This window comes from Coregonus lavaretus (genome assembly GCF_964263955.1).
Source record: "Coregonus lavaretus genome assembly, chromosome: 10".
Classification (NCBI taxonomy): Eukaryota; Metazoa; Chordata; class Actinopteri; order Salmoniformes; family Salmonidae; genus Coregonus; species Coregonus lavaretus.
The window spans coordinates 44,644,059-44,663,032 of record NC_139997.1 but is presented as its reverse complement, the minus strand read 5'-3'; the positions used below and the strand labels follow the sequence as shown (position 1 = coordinate 44,663,032).

The 18,974-nt window shown below is 45.3% G+C and overlaps 3 protein-coding genes across 3 annotated transcripts in view; 1 reads left to right on the top strand and 2 right to left on the bottom strand.

Annotated features, from left to right (window-relative positions):
• Positions 1–7,986, top strand: part of LOC311136012 (bone morphogenetic protein 1-like) — a 36,841-nt gene extending 28,855 nt beyond the window's left edge. The window contains exons 14-20 of the mRNA XM_084170074.1: positions 4,058–4,218; positions 4,464–4,644; positions 4,789–4,914; positions 5,122–5,249; positions 5,651–5,864; positions 6,780–7,030; positions 7,229–7,986. Coding sequence (XP_084026200.1) covers positions 4,058–4,218; positions 4,464–4,644; positions 4,789–4,914; positions 5,122–5,249; positions 5,651–5,864; positions 6,780–7,030; positions 7,229–7,363 — 1,196 coding nt within the window. The 3' untranslated portion in view covers positions 7,364–7,986. The remainder of the gene's footprint in view (positions 1–4,057; positions 4,219–4,463; positions 4,645–4,788; positions 4,915–5,121; positions 5,250–5,650; positions 5,865–6,779; positions 7,031–7,228) is intronic.
• Positions 7,987–9,919: 1,933 nt separating this feature from the next.
• Positions 9,920–14,436, bottom strand: LOC311136016 (zinc-binding protein A33-like). Its single transcript, XM_084170078.1, has 6 exons — positions 13,617–14,436; positions 13,038–13,133; positions 12,666–12,899; positions 11,970–11,992; positions 11,752–11,867; positions 9,920–11,310 (listed from the first exon to the last, which is right to left on the bottom strand). The coding sequence occupies exons 1-6, from the start codon at positions 14,091–14,093 to the stop codon at positions 10,766–10,768; spliced, it is 1,491 nt and encodes a 496-aa protein (XP_084026204.1). The 5' UTR covers positions 14,094–14,436; the 3' UTR covers positions 9,920–10,765.
• A 3,526-nt stretch (positions 14,437–17,962) lies between these two features.
• On the bottom strand, positions 17,963–18,334 carry LOC311136353 (profilin-2-like; the record flags this gene model as incomplete). Its single annotated transcript, XM_084170458.1, has 1 exon — positions 17,963–18,334. One exon carries the CDS (start codon positions 18,332–18,334, stop codon positions 17,963–17,965), a length of 372 nt encoding a protein of 123 aa, XP_084026584.1.
• Between the last annotated feature and the right edge of the window lie 640 nt (positions 18,335–18,974).

Sequence of the window (18,974 nt, the reverse complement as noted above, 5' to 3'; positions counted from 1 at the left end):
CTTTGGTGCGAAAAGTGCAAATCAATCCCAGAACAACAGCAAATGACCTTGTGAAGATGCTGGAGGAAACAGGTACAAAAGTATATATATCCACAGTAAAACGAGTCCTATATCGACATAACCTGAAAGGCCACTCAGCAAGGAAGAATCCACTGCCCCAAAACCGCCATAGAAAAGCCAGACTACGGTTTGCAACTGCACATGGGGACAAAGATCGTACTTTTTGGAGAAATGTCCTCTGGTCTGATGAAACAAAAATAGAACTGTTTGGCCATAATGACCATCGTTATGTTTGGAAGAAAAAGGGGGGTGCTTGCAAGCCGAAGGACACCATCCCAACCGTGAAGCACGGGGGTGGCAGCATCATGCTGTGGGGGTGCTTTGCTGCAGGAGGGACTGGTGCACTTCACAAAATAGATGGCATCATGAGGAAGGAATATTATGTGGATATATTGAAGCAACATCTCAAGACATCAGTCAGGAAGTTAAAGCTTGGTCGCAAATGGGTCTTCCAAATGGACAATGACCCCAAGCATACTTCCAAAGTTGTGGCAAAATGGCTTAAGGACAACAAAGTCAAGGTATTGGAGTGGCCTTCACAACGCCCTGACCTCAATTCTATAGAAAATGTGTGGGCAGAACTGAAAAAGCGTGTGCGAGCAAGGAGGCCTACAAACCTAACTCAGTTACACCAGCTCTGTCAGGAGGAATGGGCCAAAATTCACCCAACTTATTGTGGGAAGCTAGTGGAAGGCTACCTGAAACATTTGACCCAAGTTAAACAATTTAAAGGCAATGCTACCAAATACTAATTGAGTGTATGTAAACTACTGACCCAATGGGAATGTGATGAAAGAAATAAAAGCTGAAATAAATAATTATCTCTACTATTATTCTGACATTTCACATTCTTAAAATAAAGTGGTGACCTAAGATAGGGAATTTTTACTAGGATTAAATGTCATTAATTGTGAAAAGGGCCTTGGTCAGGGAGGTGACCAAGAACCAGATGGTGACTCTGACAGAGCTCCAGAGTTCCTCTGTGGAGATGGGAGAACCTTCCAGAAGGACAACCATCTCTGCAGCACTCCAACAATCAGGCCTTTATGGTAGAGTGGCCAGACGGAAGCCACTCCTCAGTAAAACGTACATGACAGCCCGCTTGGAGTTTGCCAAAAGGCACCTAAAGAACTCAGACCATGAGAAACAAGATTATCTGGTCTGATGAAACCAAGATTGAACTCTTTGGCCTGAATGCCAAGTGTCACGTCTGGAGGAAACCTGGCACCATCCCTATGGTGAAGCATGGTGGTGGCAGTATCATGCTGTGGGGATGTTTTTCAGCGGCAGGGACTGGGAGACTAGTCATGATCGAGGGAAAGATGAACGGAGCAAAGTACAGAGAGATCCTTGATGAAAACCTGCTCCAGAGCGCTCAGGGCCTCAGACTGGGGCGAAGTTTCACCTTGCAACAGGACAACGACCCTAAACACACAACCAAGACAACACAGGAGTGGCTTTGGGACAAGTCTCTGAATGTCCTTGAGTGGCCCAGCCAGAGCCCGGACTTGAACCCGATCAAACATCTCCGGAGAGACCTGAAATTAGCTGTGCAGCGACGCTCCCCATCCAACCTGACAGAGTTTGAGAGAATCTGCTTAGAAGAATGGGAGAAACTCCCCATATACAGGTGTGCCAAGCATGTAGCGTCATTCCCAAGAAGAGTCGAGGCTGTAATCGCTACCAAAGGTGCTTCAACAAAGTACTGAGTAAAGGGTCTGAATACTTACGTAAATGTGATATTTACGTTTTTATTCGTAAAACATTTCTAAAAATCTGTTTTTGCTTTGTCATTATGGGGTATTGTGTGTAGATTGAGGAGAATTATAATTTTTTTATCCATTTTAGAATAAGGCTGTAATGTAACAAAATGTGGAAAAAGTCAAGTGGTCTGCATAGTTTCCCAAATGTATTGTTTTTTAAATATGTAAAAAAGAAAATAATTTCTGGAATACATTTCAAAGCAATAAATACATTGAATAAAAAAAAAAATTCTGGGTACATTTTGCATGATGAAAATACATGTAATTATTATAATTTTTTCTATGTGGGTGTGAGATTTAGATATGTTATTAAAATATATGATCATATATTTTCAAATGTATGTCACATTTATATATGAGTTTTAAATATATTATCATATATTTTTAATTATAAACTGGGTGGTTCGAGCCCTGAATGCTGATTGGCTAACAGCCGTGGTATATCAGACCATATACCACTCACGCAGCTTGGTGAGAAGGTGACAACAGTTGGTGCAATTATTCGCAAATGGAAGAAACACAAAAGAACTGTCAATCTCCCTCGGCCTGGGGCTCCATGCAAGATCTCAGTTGCAATGATCATGAGAACGGTGAGGAATCAGCCCAGAACTACACGGGAGGATCTTGTCAATGATCTCAAGGCAGCTGGGACCATAGTCACCAAGAAAACAATTGGTAACACACTACGCCGTGAAGGACTGAAATCCTGCAGCGCCCGCAAGGTCCCCCTGCTCAAGAAAGCACATATACAGGGCCATCTGAAGTTTGCCAATGAACATCTGAATGATTCAGAGGAGCTCTTTGGCATCAACTCAACTCGCCGTGTTTGGAGGAGGAGGAATGCTGCCTATGACCCCAAGAACACCATCCCCACCGTCAAACATGGAGGTGGAAACATTATGCTTTGGGGGTGTTTTTCTGCTAAGGGGACAGGACAACTTCACCGCATCAAAGGGACGATGGACGGGGCCATGTACAGTCAAATCTTGGGTGAGAACCTCCTTCCCTCAGCCAGGGCATTGAAAATGGGTCGTGGATGGGTATTCCAGCATGACAATGACCCAAAACACACGGCCAAGGCAACAAAGGAGTGGCTCAAGAAGAAGCACATTAAGGTCCTGGAGTGGCCTAGCCAGTCTCCAGACCTTAATCCCATAGAAAATCTGTGGAGGGAGCTGAAGGTTCGAGTTGCCAAACGTCAGCCTCGAAACCTTAATGACTTGGAGAAGATCTGCAAAGAGGAGTGGGACAAAATCCCTCCTGAGATGCGTGCAAACCTGGTGGCCAACTACAAGAAACATCTGACCTCTGTGATTGCCAACAAGGGTTTTGCCACCAAGTACTAAGTCATGTTTTGCAGAGAGGTCAAATACTTATTTCCCTCATTAAAATGCAAATCAATTTTTAACATTTTTGACATGTGCTTTTCTGGATTTTGTTGTTGTTATTCTGTCTCTCAATGTTCAAATAAACCTACCATTAAAATTATAGACTGATCATGTCTTTGTCAGTGGACAAACGTACAAAATCAGCAGGGGATCAAATACTTTTTTCCCTCACTGTATATGGTCAATTTACCACGGCGAAGGGCTGTATCCAGGCACTCCGCTTTGCGTCGTGCTTAAGAACAGCCCTTAGCCGTGGTATATTGGCCATATACCACACACCCTCGGGCCTTATTGCTTAAATATCTGTCTCGTTCTTTGATATATATAAGGACATATATGGCCATATATTACCTTTCCGTATGGGAGGTTACATTAATTGGTGTTTCTTACTTCCTTTTGCATCAAGATGACATGAATTCACTTTGTGTGGTATAAACCTGTCACTTGCAAGTGCTAAAGTGCGTTTTATTTCCTTCTGCCACTCGAAATATGGTTATTCGAAATTGCTATACCTAGTGGATGCTTATTTCATTTTGTAGAGCTTTGATTTAAACCCTTGTACATATTTCATAACAGGACTACATAGGTAGAACCTGACTTTCTTATTAGCTTCACTTAATGTTGCAGATTGAAACCTAGGGAATAGTATTATGACCTCAGAGTAGTGTTGTGACCTTGCAACAGAGCAAAAATCACATTCACCTGCTTCATACTTTATTGAACTGTGAACCAGTTTTACCTACCTCTCCACCTTCCCTAAACTATAACTGTTATGATGTGGTATGAGGTGTGTTGCCTCGTGGCCACGTGTCCTTCCCTAATGTCAACTCTGTATCCCCCCAGCAGCTGCGTGTGGAGGCTTCATTACCAAGTTGAATGGCTCCATCACCACTCCCGGCTGGCCCAAAGAATACCCCCCCAACAAGAACTGTGTCTGGCAGCTGGTGGCCCCTGCACATTACCGCATCACCCTGCTGTTTGATGTCTTTGAGACCGAGGGCAACGATGTAAGCATTATAGCCTGAGAACACCCAATAATGCTTACAAATGTTGTGAGTGGGCAGGAATGGGCATTTACAATGGCCTCGCAGTGAAAGTGACAATGAAGATCTTTCCTCATGAGGGAAATGATTTGTCTAGTCCAGTAAGCCAGTGTGTGTGTGCTGTGGTTTACTTTGAGTTATTCCATAGTACTTGATCCAGTTCCTCTTGATGTGTGTCTGACGTCCTATGTGGTCTCTTCTTCCCTCAGGTATGTAAATATGATTATGTGGAGGTGAGGAGTGGACTGACCGCTGACTCCAGGCTTCATGGGAAGTTTTGTGGAACAGAGAAACCAGAAACCGTCACCTCCCAATACAACAACATGCGCATTGAGTTCAAATCAGACAACACAGTGTCAAAGAAAGGCTTCAAAGCCCAATTCTTCTCTGGTAAGCCTTGAATTTTTTTGGGTTGCAACAAACATACATTTAAAGTATGTTTACACATGGTCAAAGGCTCAAACATTATAGTGTCACTAAGGGCTTACTGTAGATGGGTTTAGCAATATCTGACAATGTTCTGTTCCCATGCAGACAAGGACGAGTGCTCTAAGGAGAATGGAGGCTGCCAACACGAGTGTGTCAACACCTTTGGGAGCTACAGTTGTCAGTGTCGCAGTGGCTTTGTGCTGCATGACAATAAACACGACTGCAAGGAAGGTACAGGATAACTCTTATTTTAATGAATTTATCCATACATTTACATAGAGTTCTTTCTGTCCATACATGTACGTATCCATATCCATCCATCCAGTATTTACATACAGCCCTTGACATCATATTTTACATGCCTTATGACATCAAAGAGTTGGGGATATGATATGTGCTCTTGGATTACTGATTGAATCAGCAATGTTTCTCTTCCAGCTGGCTGTGATCATGTGGTGAGCAGTGTGTCAGGCACCATCACCAGTCCGAACTGGCCTGAGAAATACCCCAGCAAGAAGGCCTGTACCTGGGCCCTCTCCACCACCCCAGGCCACCGCATCAAAATGGTATGTTTACTGCTAGTGTCATGATCAAATCAAATTGTATTTGTCACATGCTTCGCAAACAACAGGTGTAGACTAACAGTGAAATGCTTACTTATGGGCCTTCCCAACAATGCAGAGAGAAATAATTGAAAAATAATAACACGAGGAATAAATACTCAATGACTAACGATAACTTGGCTATATACACAGGGTACCAGTACTGAGTTGATGTGCAGGTGTACGAGGTAAATGGGGTAGATATGTACATTTAGGTAGGGATTGGCATAGTTTTAATGACACCTCTTATGCTTATAATTTACCTTGTAACAGTACATAGTCATTAGCGGAAGAAGGTTCATGTAGATTTTTACCGTTGTTAATAGCTCACCACCTACCTCACTGAATCTACATCCACTTTTAAGGCTTTCAATGAGATGGACATGGAGGCTCATCTGGAGTGTGCCTACGACCACCTGGAGATCTACGATGGAAAGGATGGCCGGGCCCCCAGTCTGGGACGCTTCTGTGGCATCAAGAAACCCTCACCAGTCATCTCCAGTGGCAACGAGATGTTCCTGCGCTTCTTCTCTGACAACTCAGTCCAGAAGAGAGGCTTTGAGGCTTCACACAGTGCAGGTGGGCGACACATACACTGGCATTAGCACTAGCATTTTGTGATACCAGAAAGAAAAGGATTGAAATGGATAATTCTCATTGGTGCATACAGGGAGATGGGCGAACTGCTAACATGTTGTTTTGATTTCAGAGAAATTAGAATAATCAACTAATATTGATTGTATAATACATTATTCAACCTTTTTCATGTAGGCCTGGTCAATCCACTGCCATAACCTATTTAAGATATGAATAATAATAAATCATCCTTAAACCCCAGCAGACCAGTGGTAGTCATTCATCTTACCAAGACCTTTGATCCAGGTAGGGCTCATTTTGTCTCTCAGATCAATCAAAAAGACTTGCGTTTTCCCAAAAGACAACTCTAATTACTGGTAGGTTGAAAAGGATGTGCCAAAAGGATTTGATCCTGGGACCATTGTTAACCTCCATCGTTGATGATCAGCGCTCTGTGTCTACTGATGCAAATGTCTTCTTGTATGCTGATGTCAATGTCTCTGGTTTTTGACTCTCATCTTGTCTTGGTATTACATTATCCCTAACATACAATACATTATGTTTGTAATGTGTGATTCAGCATGCAGCGTGACAACATCTATTGTTTTGTCAGGTCCCCTGAATAATGAGATGATTCATCTGAAGGAATTCATCCTAAATGAGTTAAATATGAATTCATTAGTATGATTGGTGGTGACAATGGCCATGTTGCCATCTGGGTTTGTGATTTGTGGTCTCTTTCAACTAAGAAAACAAAGGGACAATAGGTCAGCCTTTTCAGATGCACAATCCCACATGGAATGTAGAGGAAAAACACTGCCTCTCAGATAATTATTTGTTGATAAATTGCACATTCCATATCTCAATGAGTTCCTTCTCTGAGGCTCTGTCCCTAATTTTGTGGCTGTGCGTTCTCAGAGTGTGGCGGAAGCCTGAAAGCTGAGGTCAAGACCAAAGATCTTTACTCCCACGCCCAGTTTGGGGATAACAACTACCCAGGGGCGTCTGACTGCCAGTGGGTGGTCTCCGCTGAAAAGGGCTACGGAGTAGAGCTCATCTTCCAAACCTTTGAGATTGAGGAAGAGGCAGACTGTGGCTACGACTACATGGAACTATTTGACGGTGCTGATGTTAAGGCCCCAAGGCTTGGCCGCTACTGTGGATCTGGGGTAAGGACGAACAAAGGTTTCAGTACACCTACTAGACTGTACATACAGCTACTGTACATAGATAGTGTTACTGTATGTAGCACTTCACAAAATGCCAGGGGTGTTTGCGTACTTACCCATTTTAGAGGTGTAAGTCTCTCTCTTTCTCTTTCTCTTTCTCTTTCTCTTTCTCTTTCTCTTTTTTTATTGATCTTCCAGCCCCCTGAGGAAATCTACTCTGCTGGGGATGCCATCGTTATAAAGTTCCATTCTGATGACACCATCAATAAGAAGGGCTTCCATGTACGGTACACGAGCACAAAGTTCCAAGACACATTGCACACAAGCAAGTGAACCCCTCTTTACCAAGACTTAAGAGGAGCAGACTGTGCACCCCAAAGTGTTGACACTCCCAGTTCCCTAAGAGGAGCAGAGGCTTGGATAGCTACCCCCCATACCCCACTCCGCCCAAAGCCAGCTGTAAGGAGTCAAGCCATGCAGCAGTAGAGAGCGTTTTCGAGTTTGTATCATTTAGATTAGGGAGGGTGGACGAGAGGGTGGATATGTGGGGGAGAATTGAATTGAATTCCCCAAAAGTGTGTAATTTCCTCAAGATAACAAAAAGGATCCCACAGGCCTGTAAGGATCAGTGGGATGGTGGTATAACGGTATAGGATACAGGATGGTCAGGGTTTTAGGGAATACTCTCCAGTGCCCCGACCACCTCCTAACTTGAAGTCCAGCTGAGCCCTAACTTCTTGGGAAGCTAACCTTCCCACCTTGCCTTGGTTCCTAAATATGTCTATTTACTTTTGACTTAATTCTTGGCACTGTACTGTGTATCATTGAGGGTTGCACATTGATGACTAGGAAAAACGGATAGAACCGGGGAGTTTGTTTTGAGCACACAGTTGTAATTAGTATGGTCCTCCAATGCAGAATAGGGATGATATTTTCTTTCCCCACATGATTGATGTTAGCAGGACAAGAAAAATGAACATGTGTTGTTATTCGTTTCAAAGGCTAATAAATATAGATAAATATAGTGTAAGGTGGTGGTCTGTTCTTTTCCAATTGTTTTTATGATTTGTCCCAAATATAGACTCCCCTACGTATTTATTTGGACAGTGAAGCTAAAACACTTAATTTGGCTCTACACTCCATCATTTTGGATTTGAGATCAAATGTTTTATATGAGGCGACAGTACAGAATGTTACCTTTTTATTTGAGGGTATTTTCATACATATCTCTTTTACAGTTTAGAAATGAAAGCACTTAATTTATCTAGTCCCCCCATTTGAAGGTGTCATAAGTATTTGGACAAATGCACTTATAATGTATTAAAGTAGTCAAACATTTTATTATAATCTCCAATATTCCTAGCGCACAATGACTACATCAAGCTTGTGACTCTACAAACTTGTTGGAACCATTTGCAGTTTGTTTTGGTTGTGTTTCAGATTATTTTGTGCCCAATAGAAATGAATGGTAAATAATGTATTGTGTCATTGGAGTCACTTTTATTGTAAATAAGAATATAATATGTTTCTAAGCACTTCTACATTAATGTTGATGCTACCATGATTACGGATGATCCTGAATCAGTCCTGAATAATGAGTGGGAAAGTTAGAGGCACAAAGATTATACCCCCAAAACATGCTAACCTCTCACCATAATCAATAACAGGGGAGGTTAGCATTTTTTGGAGGGTATGATATTTATGCCTCTTTAATTTTCTCACTCGTCATTATTAATGATTCATTCATGGTTATCCGTAATCATGGTAGGATCCACATTAATGTAGAAGTGTTCAGAAACAAATTATGTTCTTATTTATAATGAAAGTCACTTCAAAATGACACAATACATGATTTACCATTAATTTCTATTGGGCACGAAATAATCTGAAACACAACTAAAACAAACTGCAAATGCATCTCAAGCTTGTTGTAGTTATTGGTGCTAGGAATATGGGACTAAATAATACAACTTTTGACTAATTTAATACACTAAAAGTGAATTTGTCCAAATACTCAAGATGCATTCAAAGGGAGGGGATTAGATACATAAAGTGCTTTCATTTCTAAACGGTAAAACATGTGTGTATGAAAATACCCTCACATAAAAAGTGCTCCTTTACATTTACAGACGCTCTTATCCAGAGCAACTTACAGTAGTGAGTGCATACATTTTCATACTGATCCCCCGTGGGAATTGTAACCCACAACCCTGGTGTTGCAAGCGGCACGCTCTAACACAGTTGACGTGTACCTATGATGAAAATTACAGGCCTCTCTCATCTTTTAAGTGGGAGAACTTGCACAATTGGTGGCTGACTAAATACTTTTTTTCCCCACTGTAATTGTATCAGCCTGCATGGTGGAATGAGAATGTTTTCCTCAAAGTGCTACTGCTAATGGTATACAAAAAACATCACTGTGCAGGTTTAAAATGCTCTCTCTCTCTCTCTCCCTCGCTTTCTTGATTAGTCTATTAAATCCAATGAAGTAATGACTTATTGATACATCATTTATGCCCTTGGAAGGCCTTGTAGGAGCTACTCTGCTCAGATTGCTCCACTGATAATAGCGTAGGCCTATGCCATTATGTTAAGGCCAGTTTCCTTCCAAAACTAAATTTAGAATAATATATATTCTTTAAATATGTAAATGAGAGGGGAGAAGAGCATATGAAATGTACTCTTGTGGAGATTATGTAACTTCGAAGTCTGACATGCTGATCCTGTGTAAAAAGTGGGTAGCACTAAATGTTATGGTATTGTACTGTTTCCACAGGTACTACTAAGGTACTTGATATGGTGCTAGTGGTACTTGTTTTATTGTATCCCAAAGAAACAAAACAAGTAATTCACCAGTTGTTGTGTTAGAACCTCTGCTGCGTTGCAGGCTTCCATTTTATGAATGTCTTGTGATGTTCTGCGGACCGTGTTACCAACCCATCTCCGTTACCGCTCCTGGATGCTGATAGAGAGGTTTATCAGGGATTTCTAGGAAATGGTCCATCCATTTTGACTCATAACTCAGCTCGGTTCAATGTACTGTAGGCTAAGCCAAATGGATCACAGGAAGAAAGAGTGACACAACCACACAGAAAACTCTCTTCAAATGACCTCTTAGTGAGTTTCCTCTTTCCTGTGCTCTGATATGCACAAATCCACCATGCAGAAGTGTGTTTATGCCTGTTACTGTTTCTGCTGAGACTGTGCAGATCAAATAACAGGTTCTATTTCAACACAGACACAAAACGAATTGTTATTTATTTTGAACGGTATCGTGAGGTGTACGTTTGAAATTCTGATGATATCCAAAATTCATAAATACATTATGATTATGCATTGAAAATTACTTATTCAAATTGTTGGCGCATTTTTGTCTCAAAATACTGAACTGCTGTACATTGTACACGATAAGGCAATTTTGTATTCATCATTCCGTTTACGGCAGTCAGGTACAATTTACGCTGTAATACTGCAAAAGGTTATTGCGCATACATAAGAATGATAACAAAAACATTTAACAAACCTTGATGGTGAAGCTCTGGCCCACATCAAGATGACAGTTTTAAAATGTACTACTTACTCTTTCTAACATCTCAAAACAATATGACCGTAGTATTTTGTGTCAGTTGTTTTTTTACGTATCTTATTATCTGACAGTTATATTTTGAGGGCATTTTAGCACCACACCAGTGTAAGGCTCGACTCTTTGCGGGGTATAGATACGTGCCGCGGCTGTCAGATTTTGGGAAGGAAGACTTTGAGGGGCTCATTCTCATGCACTTTATCCAGGAATCCCAGATTGAAGTAGGGATACAACGTCTCTGTGAAGGTTTCACAGAATGTATAGAGATGTGTCATGCTCTCTGCATTGTAGAAAGACACCAGACCCCTCTTATAATCCAGATATACCCCTATCCTAGCCAGAGGCTCCTCCAGTGACAGCACAGTAGGGGGCGATGTACAGGCCATGTACTGTATTCCATAGGACAGGGACAGGGTCCAGAAGCCATTGGCTGGCAAGGCATTGATTACTCCCTTCCTCGATACAGTCTCTCTAGCCACACCCACGGTCCACACAGTGCTGCTGTAGACCTCGATCTCCCAATAGTGGCGGCCATGAGTGAAGCCCTGACTGCCCAACAGGGACAATGCAGCATTGAAGCGGTTGGGGTTGTCCTGGACAGAGTGGTTGAAGGTCTGGTAGCGGACACAGGTGAGGGAGGAGGTCAGGCTAAGCCAGGGGTTGGCCGTGCTCGAGTTGAAGGTGATGGCGGCCGGAACTGAGAATAAGGGAAACCGAGGTGGTAAAGTTAGGTATCGTATGGTTTAAATGCCATGACACAGATACACAGCGTTACAATGTGAACAGAGTATAATTCTCAGTAGCAGTTTCAACTTCAACTTTCCATTTTAAATAAGAGAACAACCATCAAGTAGTAAATTCTGGGCAATTAATGTATGTTGCAGAGCAAAAATAGTTGCTGAAAGCTCCTGAATTATTGCTCATGAGTGCTGTAATTGTAATTCACTCTACTAAAGGTTCAGTGGAGGCTGCTGAGGGGAGGACAGCTCATAATAATGGCTGGAATGGAGTCAATGGAATGGTACCAAACGTGGTTTCCATGTGACTGATACTATTCCATTGACTCCATTCCAACCATTACTATGAGCCGTCCTCCCCTCAGCAAGCCTCCACTGTAAAGTTGAGTGCCTTACAGTACCTGGGTAGATGCTTCCTTTCAGTGATTTCCACACTCGGTACTGCAGGGGCCCTGCGAACCGACCCTCACACAGACTGGGAGCCGTGAGAGTAGGCTTCTCAAACTTGGGTGACGGCCTGCCAAAGACAACACAAGCTTCAGACAATACATATCAGAAACAGGAAAACTCCATTATGGAATAACAATCTAAAACGGCCCACGTCCCACCACGCTCTCACCTCTGGAGCAGGGTCTTGATATTCTGGGACGAGACAGGAAAAGAGGAGAGAGTGCTGATTAATTTTGGTAGTGGGTAAAAAGAGAGAAAGCAGTTTTCCACATGACATCACTGTCTGAGCTCACGCTATCCCGGCCCTCTGGGATCTCACAGTGGTTGGGGGAAAGTCCCTGGGTCTGAGCCTGTCCCTATAATCTCCTTATCCCCACCATCGACCAGGAGTGAGGTCATGGGCCCACATCCTGCCTGTGCTCCACCCTGAAGGGTTCCTCCCTGCACTCTGGGGGGCCATTGTGTGTCTTTTATGTGTTTGTCATTGATATGGGTCTTGTCCTTGTAATTTATTGATGATGCTGAGTGAATTTCCCAAGTTGGGATCAATTAAGTACTACTCTACTCATTGCTATCAGCAAGACCTTCCTGTAGAATGTCTAGAATGGTTACTTTCTACATTATTACTGCAGATGTAAATGTCTAGAAGTGTGCAAGCTAGTTTTGTCCTCCCATCCAGTACATTCTTTTCAAACAGCACAAGCAAAATAACATAAAATCTAACCTAAAACTTTTCAGTGTGAAACTCATTATCGTATTTTTCACATTCCCCATCAAGGATGCTCATTGAGTTACTTCCCATGTGAAATTCCACCAGGCTAGAATAACTTCAGTAGGTAAACAGTAGCCCTGCTCTGTCTCTCACCCGCAGCAATGTAAAGGTGTCCTGCTCTCTCAGCTTGTCCTCGATCTCATTCAGGGCCCTCTGCAGACGGCAGACCTCCACACAGAGCAGGGCCTTGTGTTCGTCCAGCCTGATCAGCTCCCTGCGCTCCTCTGTCTTCAGCTTCACCTGAAGCAGCTTCTCTTCCTGGTACAGGAACTGGTGCAGGTCGCTGAACAGGGCCTCGATGCGCTGCTTCAGGTCTGCCGTGTGCTCCTGGGGGGACAGAAAGTGTGTGGGGTGGGGGATCATTAGCAATGGCAGTTAGTTCGAGAGGGTTGAGGTTTATGAGACACTCAAGGCTTAAGTGCAATGTATAGATTGTTACCAGGTGAAGATACTAGAGAGTCTCACCTTGAGCTTCTTGACCTCGTCCTCAGTCTCTCTCTCACATTGCAGGGCCGTGTTCAGCTCCCCTTTCAGAGAGTCCATGGAACTGTTGAGAGACGCCTGCATGGCCAAAACAAAGCAGTAGCATGACTCTAAGTTGGCATCAGCCTTCTGTTCTCTACACCAGGCCTTACGGTAAATACAGTAATCTGCTCTTGGAGTGAGCTGGCAAATGAATGTTATGGGAAACAAGCCAGATGCACCTCCAAACCAGACAATGTGGGGAGAATAATGAGCAGTTTGTCGGACAGAAAAAAAGTGACATGTAAAGTTGTGACAAATCATTGACATTGTAGTTGTTGATGCCAAGTCACTTTAAGTTATTTTGTGCCACATTTAATCAAATCAACTTTTTTTGCTTAAATTACTCCCAAGCATAATTCTACTGCTCAGTCCATAGCACCACCTGTCTTCAATTTCCCCTCCAACTGGGAACCTTGGCTTAGTTGTTTTTTAACCCTAGAGCTAAGCCTTTTACAAGCATTCTTTGAAAAATGTAAGAGTGTAAAAAGGCAATACAAGTCAAATAGAATTTGGACTTACCCTGTATCTCTGCTGTGCCTCTTGCACACACACCATGGTGTGGTTCCGGTGCTCCTGAGAGAGTCCACACACCAGACACAAAAGCTCTTGGTCCTCCTCACAGTAGAGCTTCAGCTCCTCTCGGTGCCGGCCACAGCGTGGGGCAGGAGCAGGGGCAGGGCTCCTCTCTGGTACCCCCACGTCCCCCAGCAGTCCCTCACTCTCCTCCAGGCCCTGGCAGTAGCTCTCCACTATGTTAGCCACGATGCGGTTGGGCCGGTAGCTCTGGCCAGGGAACGCCTTCCTGCACTGGGGACAGGATCCGGACCCCCCCTGGACCTGGCCTCTGGGGCCCGTCCAGTAGCCAGCGATACATGCCTGGCAGAAGGTGTGGTCGCAGGGCAGGGAGACAGGATGCTTGAAGAGATCCAGGCAGATAGAACAGGTCAGGTCTCGGCTGAGTCGCTGTGCTGAGCTCTTGGATACTTGCCCAGCCATACTAGACGACCTTGGCTTTTCCTTTGTAGTTTGCTTTGGAAGCTCCCCCTCCCAGTATTTGGAACTTTTCTTGTCTGATTTCTCCACCTTGACGTTGTGTGGAGACGTTAACTGGAGTTTCTACACCTCTCTGTGATTCTTACTTGTTATGTTCATTCCTTTTGTCAGACTTCTCGTTTCTTTGTGCTAGAGTATGAAAAATGTATGCACTCACTAACTGTAAGTCGCTCTGGATAAGAGCGTCTGCTAAATGACTAAAATGTAAAATGTAGATTGCCAGCTTCTTAGACGTCCTCCTTCTCCTGAGTGTTTGGCTCCTCTCTCTCTCTCTGGTCTCCGCTCTGACTCGGCTCAGTCTTCCTGTTGATTGTGGGAAAGGAAGGGGCTGGTGAGGAGGCGGCCTCTCTGTTGCTCCATCCCAGATAGGCAGGGGTGCTCTGTGGGCCCCCTTCTAAACACCCCCTCTGACGTCAGAGCTACAGTCAGGAAACTAAGGCAGGCCAGCCATGGTCACTCTATCCTCTGATTGTTTGTGTAGAGAAGTTAGGGTTGTAACTGCAGTGCAGTCCTGCTTCTTGAGCAGAAAAAGGTTGTTAATAATCCACTTTACTATAATGCTTAGTTCTGGGAATCAGTTAATCCCTAATGTGTGTGCCTGTGTGTGTGTTTAGGCCTACAGTACTGTATGTGAAAACTGTGAGTCAAAACAGATGTGCCCTATCTTCTATTTAGCTGGCTGGAAAACTACAAACATTTTGCATGACAGTAAACAATGGTATTACATTATTTCAAAGATCCATAAACTGTAACAAGACGGACAAAATATATAATCAACTGGCAGAAATTGTATAAAAAATATAGAAGTGAACAGTGATGGCTGCTCTTCTCTATAAACTCATACGTGTGGGAGCCTACTGTGCTTAAAATGTACCTTGAAGTGTATACTCGCACATCTGGAGCTCCAGTCAGCTATACCCAACTTTACCCATGGCCATGTGAGTACCCTCTAGCAAACAGGTTTTCCATAATTGAACTTTCCAATAGAAATGTTTGAAGTTATTAGTGTAGTTCAAAGCAATTATGTTCAATAACCAGTACAGCGTCAGCCTGCGCTAGCTACTTACTTTTAAGCACACTCCACTGTAGACAAACACCTTGTCAAACACTAAGGGTTGTGTCACGTTCGTTCATCGACGGGACGGACGAAGGCGCAGCGTGATATGCATACATGTTTATTTGACTAATAAACACAACGACAAAACAACAAACGACACGTGAAGTCCAAGGTACACAAACAACATACCTAACACGGAACAAGATCCCACAACCCACTAGTGCCAATAGGCTGCCTAAGTATGGTCCCCAATCAGAGACAACGAGCGACCGCTGCCTCTGATTGGGAACCACACCGGCCAACATAGATCTAGACATACTAGAACTTCAACATAGAAATACACAACGGCGCGTTGCTTCCCCTCTCCTTCCTCCCACTATACTCCAAGCCCTGTCTGGACCCTGGTGTGGGAGACCCCGAACCTGGAGAGGGGCTGACGTCTGGGTCTGGACTTGAGCCGCTGACCGGAGCTGGACCGGGCACCGGTGGAGCGGACTCCTCAGGCTCCAGACTGGAGCCGCTGACCGGAGCTGGACTAGGCACCAGTGGAGCGGACTGCTCTGGCTCCGGAGTGGAGACGCTGACCGGATCTGGACTGGACCCCGGTGGAGCGGACTGCTCAGGCTCCGGACTGGAGCCGCTGACCGGAGCTGGACTGGGCACCGGTGGAGCGGACTGCTCTGGCTCCGGAGTGGAGCCGCTGACCGGATCTGGACTGGACCCCGGTGGAGCGGACTGCTCTGGCTCCGGAGTGGAGCAGCTGACTGTAGCTGGATCAGGCACCGGTGGAGCGGACTGCTCTGGCTCCGGAGTAAAGCAGCTGACCGGTGCCGAACCAGGCACCGGTGGAACAGGCACGGGCCGTGCCGGACTGGACACACGCACCACTGGCTTGGTGCGAGGAGCAGGCACAGGCCGGACCGGGCTGGCGACGCGCACCACTGGCTTGGTGCGAGGGGCAGGAACAGGCCGGGCCGGGCTGGCGACGCGCACCACTGGCTTTGTGCGAGGGACAGGAACAGGCCGGACTGGCCTGGCGACGCGCACCACTGGCTTGGTGCGAGGGGCAGGAACAGGCCGGGGCGGGCTGGCGACGCGCACCACTGGCTTGGTGCGAGGGGCAGGAACAGGCCGGACCGGGCTGGCGACGCGCACCACTGGCTTGGTGCGAGGGGCAGGAACAGGCCGGACCGGGCTGGCGACGCGCACCACTGGCTTGGTGCGAGGGGCAGGAACAGGCCGGGCCGGGCTGGCGACGCGCACCACTGGCTTGGTGCGAGGGGCAGGAACAGGCCGGGCCGGCGACGCGCACCACTGGCTTGGTGCGAGGGGCAGGAACAGGCCGGGCCGGGCTGGCGACGCGCAGCACTGGCTTGGTGCGAGGGACAGGAACAGGCCGGGCCGGGCTGGCGACGCGCACCACTGCCTTAGTGCGGGGAGCAGGAACGGGCCGGACCGGACTGGCGACACGCACCACTTGTTTGGTGCGAGGAGCGGGACTGGGTTCCTTTATTAACCCCCGCTCCTTCTGCTGCCTAACCAGCTCCTCTCGCCGTGCCTCTACGCTTTCCTTCTCCCTTTTAGCCCCCTGTAGCCTCGTCATCCACCCCGTTGCCTCTCGGGTCTCCGTCGTCGGCACGGTTGCCGCCGTTTCACCTCTCCTGCCTGGGCATCTACCTTCGCCCATGGCCCTTTCCCCGCAAATATCTCCTCCCATGACCACCATTTGCCCACCTGTGACATGGCTATTCGCTCTTCCTGGGCACGCTGCTTGGTCCTAGTTTGGTGGGATCTTCTGTCACGTTCGTTCATCGACGGGACGGACCAAGGCGCAGCGTGATATGCATACATGTTTATTTGACTAATAAACACAACGACAAAACAACAAACGACACGTGAAGTCCAAGGTACACAAACAACATACCTAACACGGAACAAGATCCCACAACCCACCAGTGCCAATAGGCTGCCTAAGTATGGTCCCCAATCAGAGACAACGAGCGACAGCTGCCTCTGATTGGGAACCACACCGGCCAACATAGATCTAGACATACTAGAACTACAACATAGAAATACACAACATAGAAACTACACACCCTGACTCAACATATACGAGTCCCCTGAGTCAGGGCGTGACAGGTTGAAGTCATATTTTGAGCATATTCCCTTTTTTATTTCTACTACATTATGTTAATTTCAGGCACAGCATGCATGAGTCACATTTCTTCCTTAATTGTTCACGTCTCTAATACATTCTGTTCTGAAAGTATATTGACCTTAGACTCAGGTTATGCTATTATGCAAGTTATGAACACAATATGCAACCATTTCTCCAAGATTCTTGACAGGGTGCGTATTTACTCTGCTATTGGTGTCTAGTTTTCCAAGCAACAAGCATAATTAGCTTACTACTTGTTAAACTGAGTGTCTGACATTTAACCCTTAAACTGTATTTTTGCCAGTTATTGTCACATTGCCTGTTTATCCTGGTCTGTGGCTGACCATGTAATAATGTAATGACAATGTGGGACCCGGCAATACAGACTTGTGTGTGTGTGTACTTGTCTTGCATACTAGGTCACTGTATTCTAGGTCACTACAATTAAAGAAGCACAAATATGTCACAAACTACGGGACACAGTGTAGACAGTTTCAACTCAGTTTACTCCGTCATAAATCCCATATTGTCCATGACACAGGAATGTCGTCCCAAGCAATAGTTCAGGTAAGCAGTACATACAGGTAAGCAGTACATTCAAGCAAGTTGTGATGATCCTGCATTGCGAAGGCATGCAGCCATCTGATAGGCCTTGTGGTTGAGGAATTCGCTGCTGACACCCCGGCTGGGCCTTTGCTTGGTGCGCAGGTCCATGGACCTCTCTCCTGGGGTGACCATTTTGTCCCTCAACAGAGTACAGCGCAGCCCCCCCAGGCTCACTCCCTGTGTCTGGATGGCCTCTCTCTCTCTGGCCAGTATCCTCCTAATCTCACGCCGGGTCAGGTGTTCCAGTGATCCCCCTGGGGTGGCCGCCATCACCCTGCGGGTACGGACGTTCACCAACGCACAGTCTGCACACTGGCCCTCAAACATCAACCTGTCCACATAGTTCTGCAAGCTGGGCAACATCATTCCTGGGGAGGGGGTGGTGGGATGTGTCCCTGAAAATATTTATTTATTTTAGCCTGAGATAATGTAGGCACTGTGCAGAATGGTGATCAAGTATGGAGAGAATGTATTATCTACCAATATGTGTCCATATTGTGAATTCCCTAAAAACCTACCTTGTTGGTGTCAGTGAAATAGTGCCACTGTGTCAACTGAAATTGTCACAGACTTCTGTGATGTCACAAAGGATAACTAATAATGTCATAATGTCATCCCCCTTTGTTGCACAAAGCCTACCACTGAATCAGAAGCAGAATACAGACTATGTGGCCAAAGTGCAAGTCTGCCATTACCTGTCTTATAATGCACATACAGAACCTAGGAATGGCAGGAGATGGAATTGTATTACCCATGGACATACTAAGCTGAAGTGGGGTGGAGAGAATAAGAAAATAAATAAATCAGTGTTTGATTCAATTCATAACGTCTGATCATTCCAAGTCTAACAAAATGTTAGTTTCCAACAAAATACCGGACTATTGCTGAAAACAAATGTATCCAGTACCATACAAACAATCCCTACCCCTCACATCATGCCAGATTAGTCATGTATGTATTTATTTGTGCAGCATGATTGCCTTGTAGACGGTCTGGAACATAG

Coding starts and splice junctions, on each gene's coding strand:
- LOC311136016 (XM_084170078.1), bottom strand. CDS start 14,093: ATGGCTGGGCAAGTATCCAAGAGCTCAGCACAGCGACTCAGCCGAGAC. Junction 12,900..13,037: donor ACGAGGTCAAGAAGCTCAAG/GTGAGACTCTCT, acceptor CTGTCCCCCCAG/GAGCACACGGCAGACCTGAA. Junction 11,993..12,665: donor ACACCTTTACATTGCTGCGG/GTGAGAGACAGA, acceptor GTCTCGTCCCAG/AATATCAAGACCCTGCTCCA.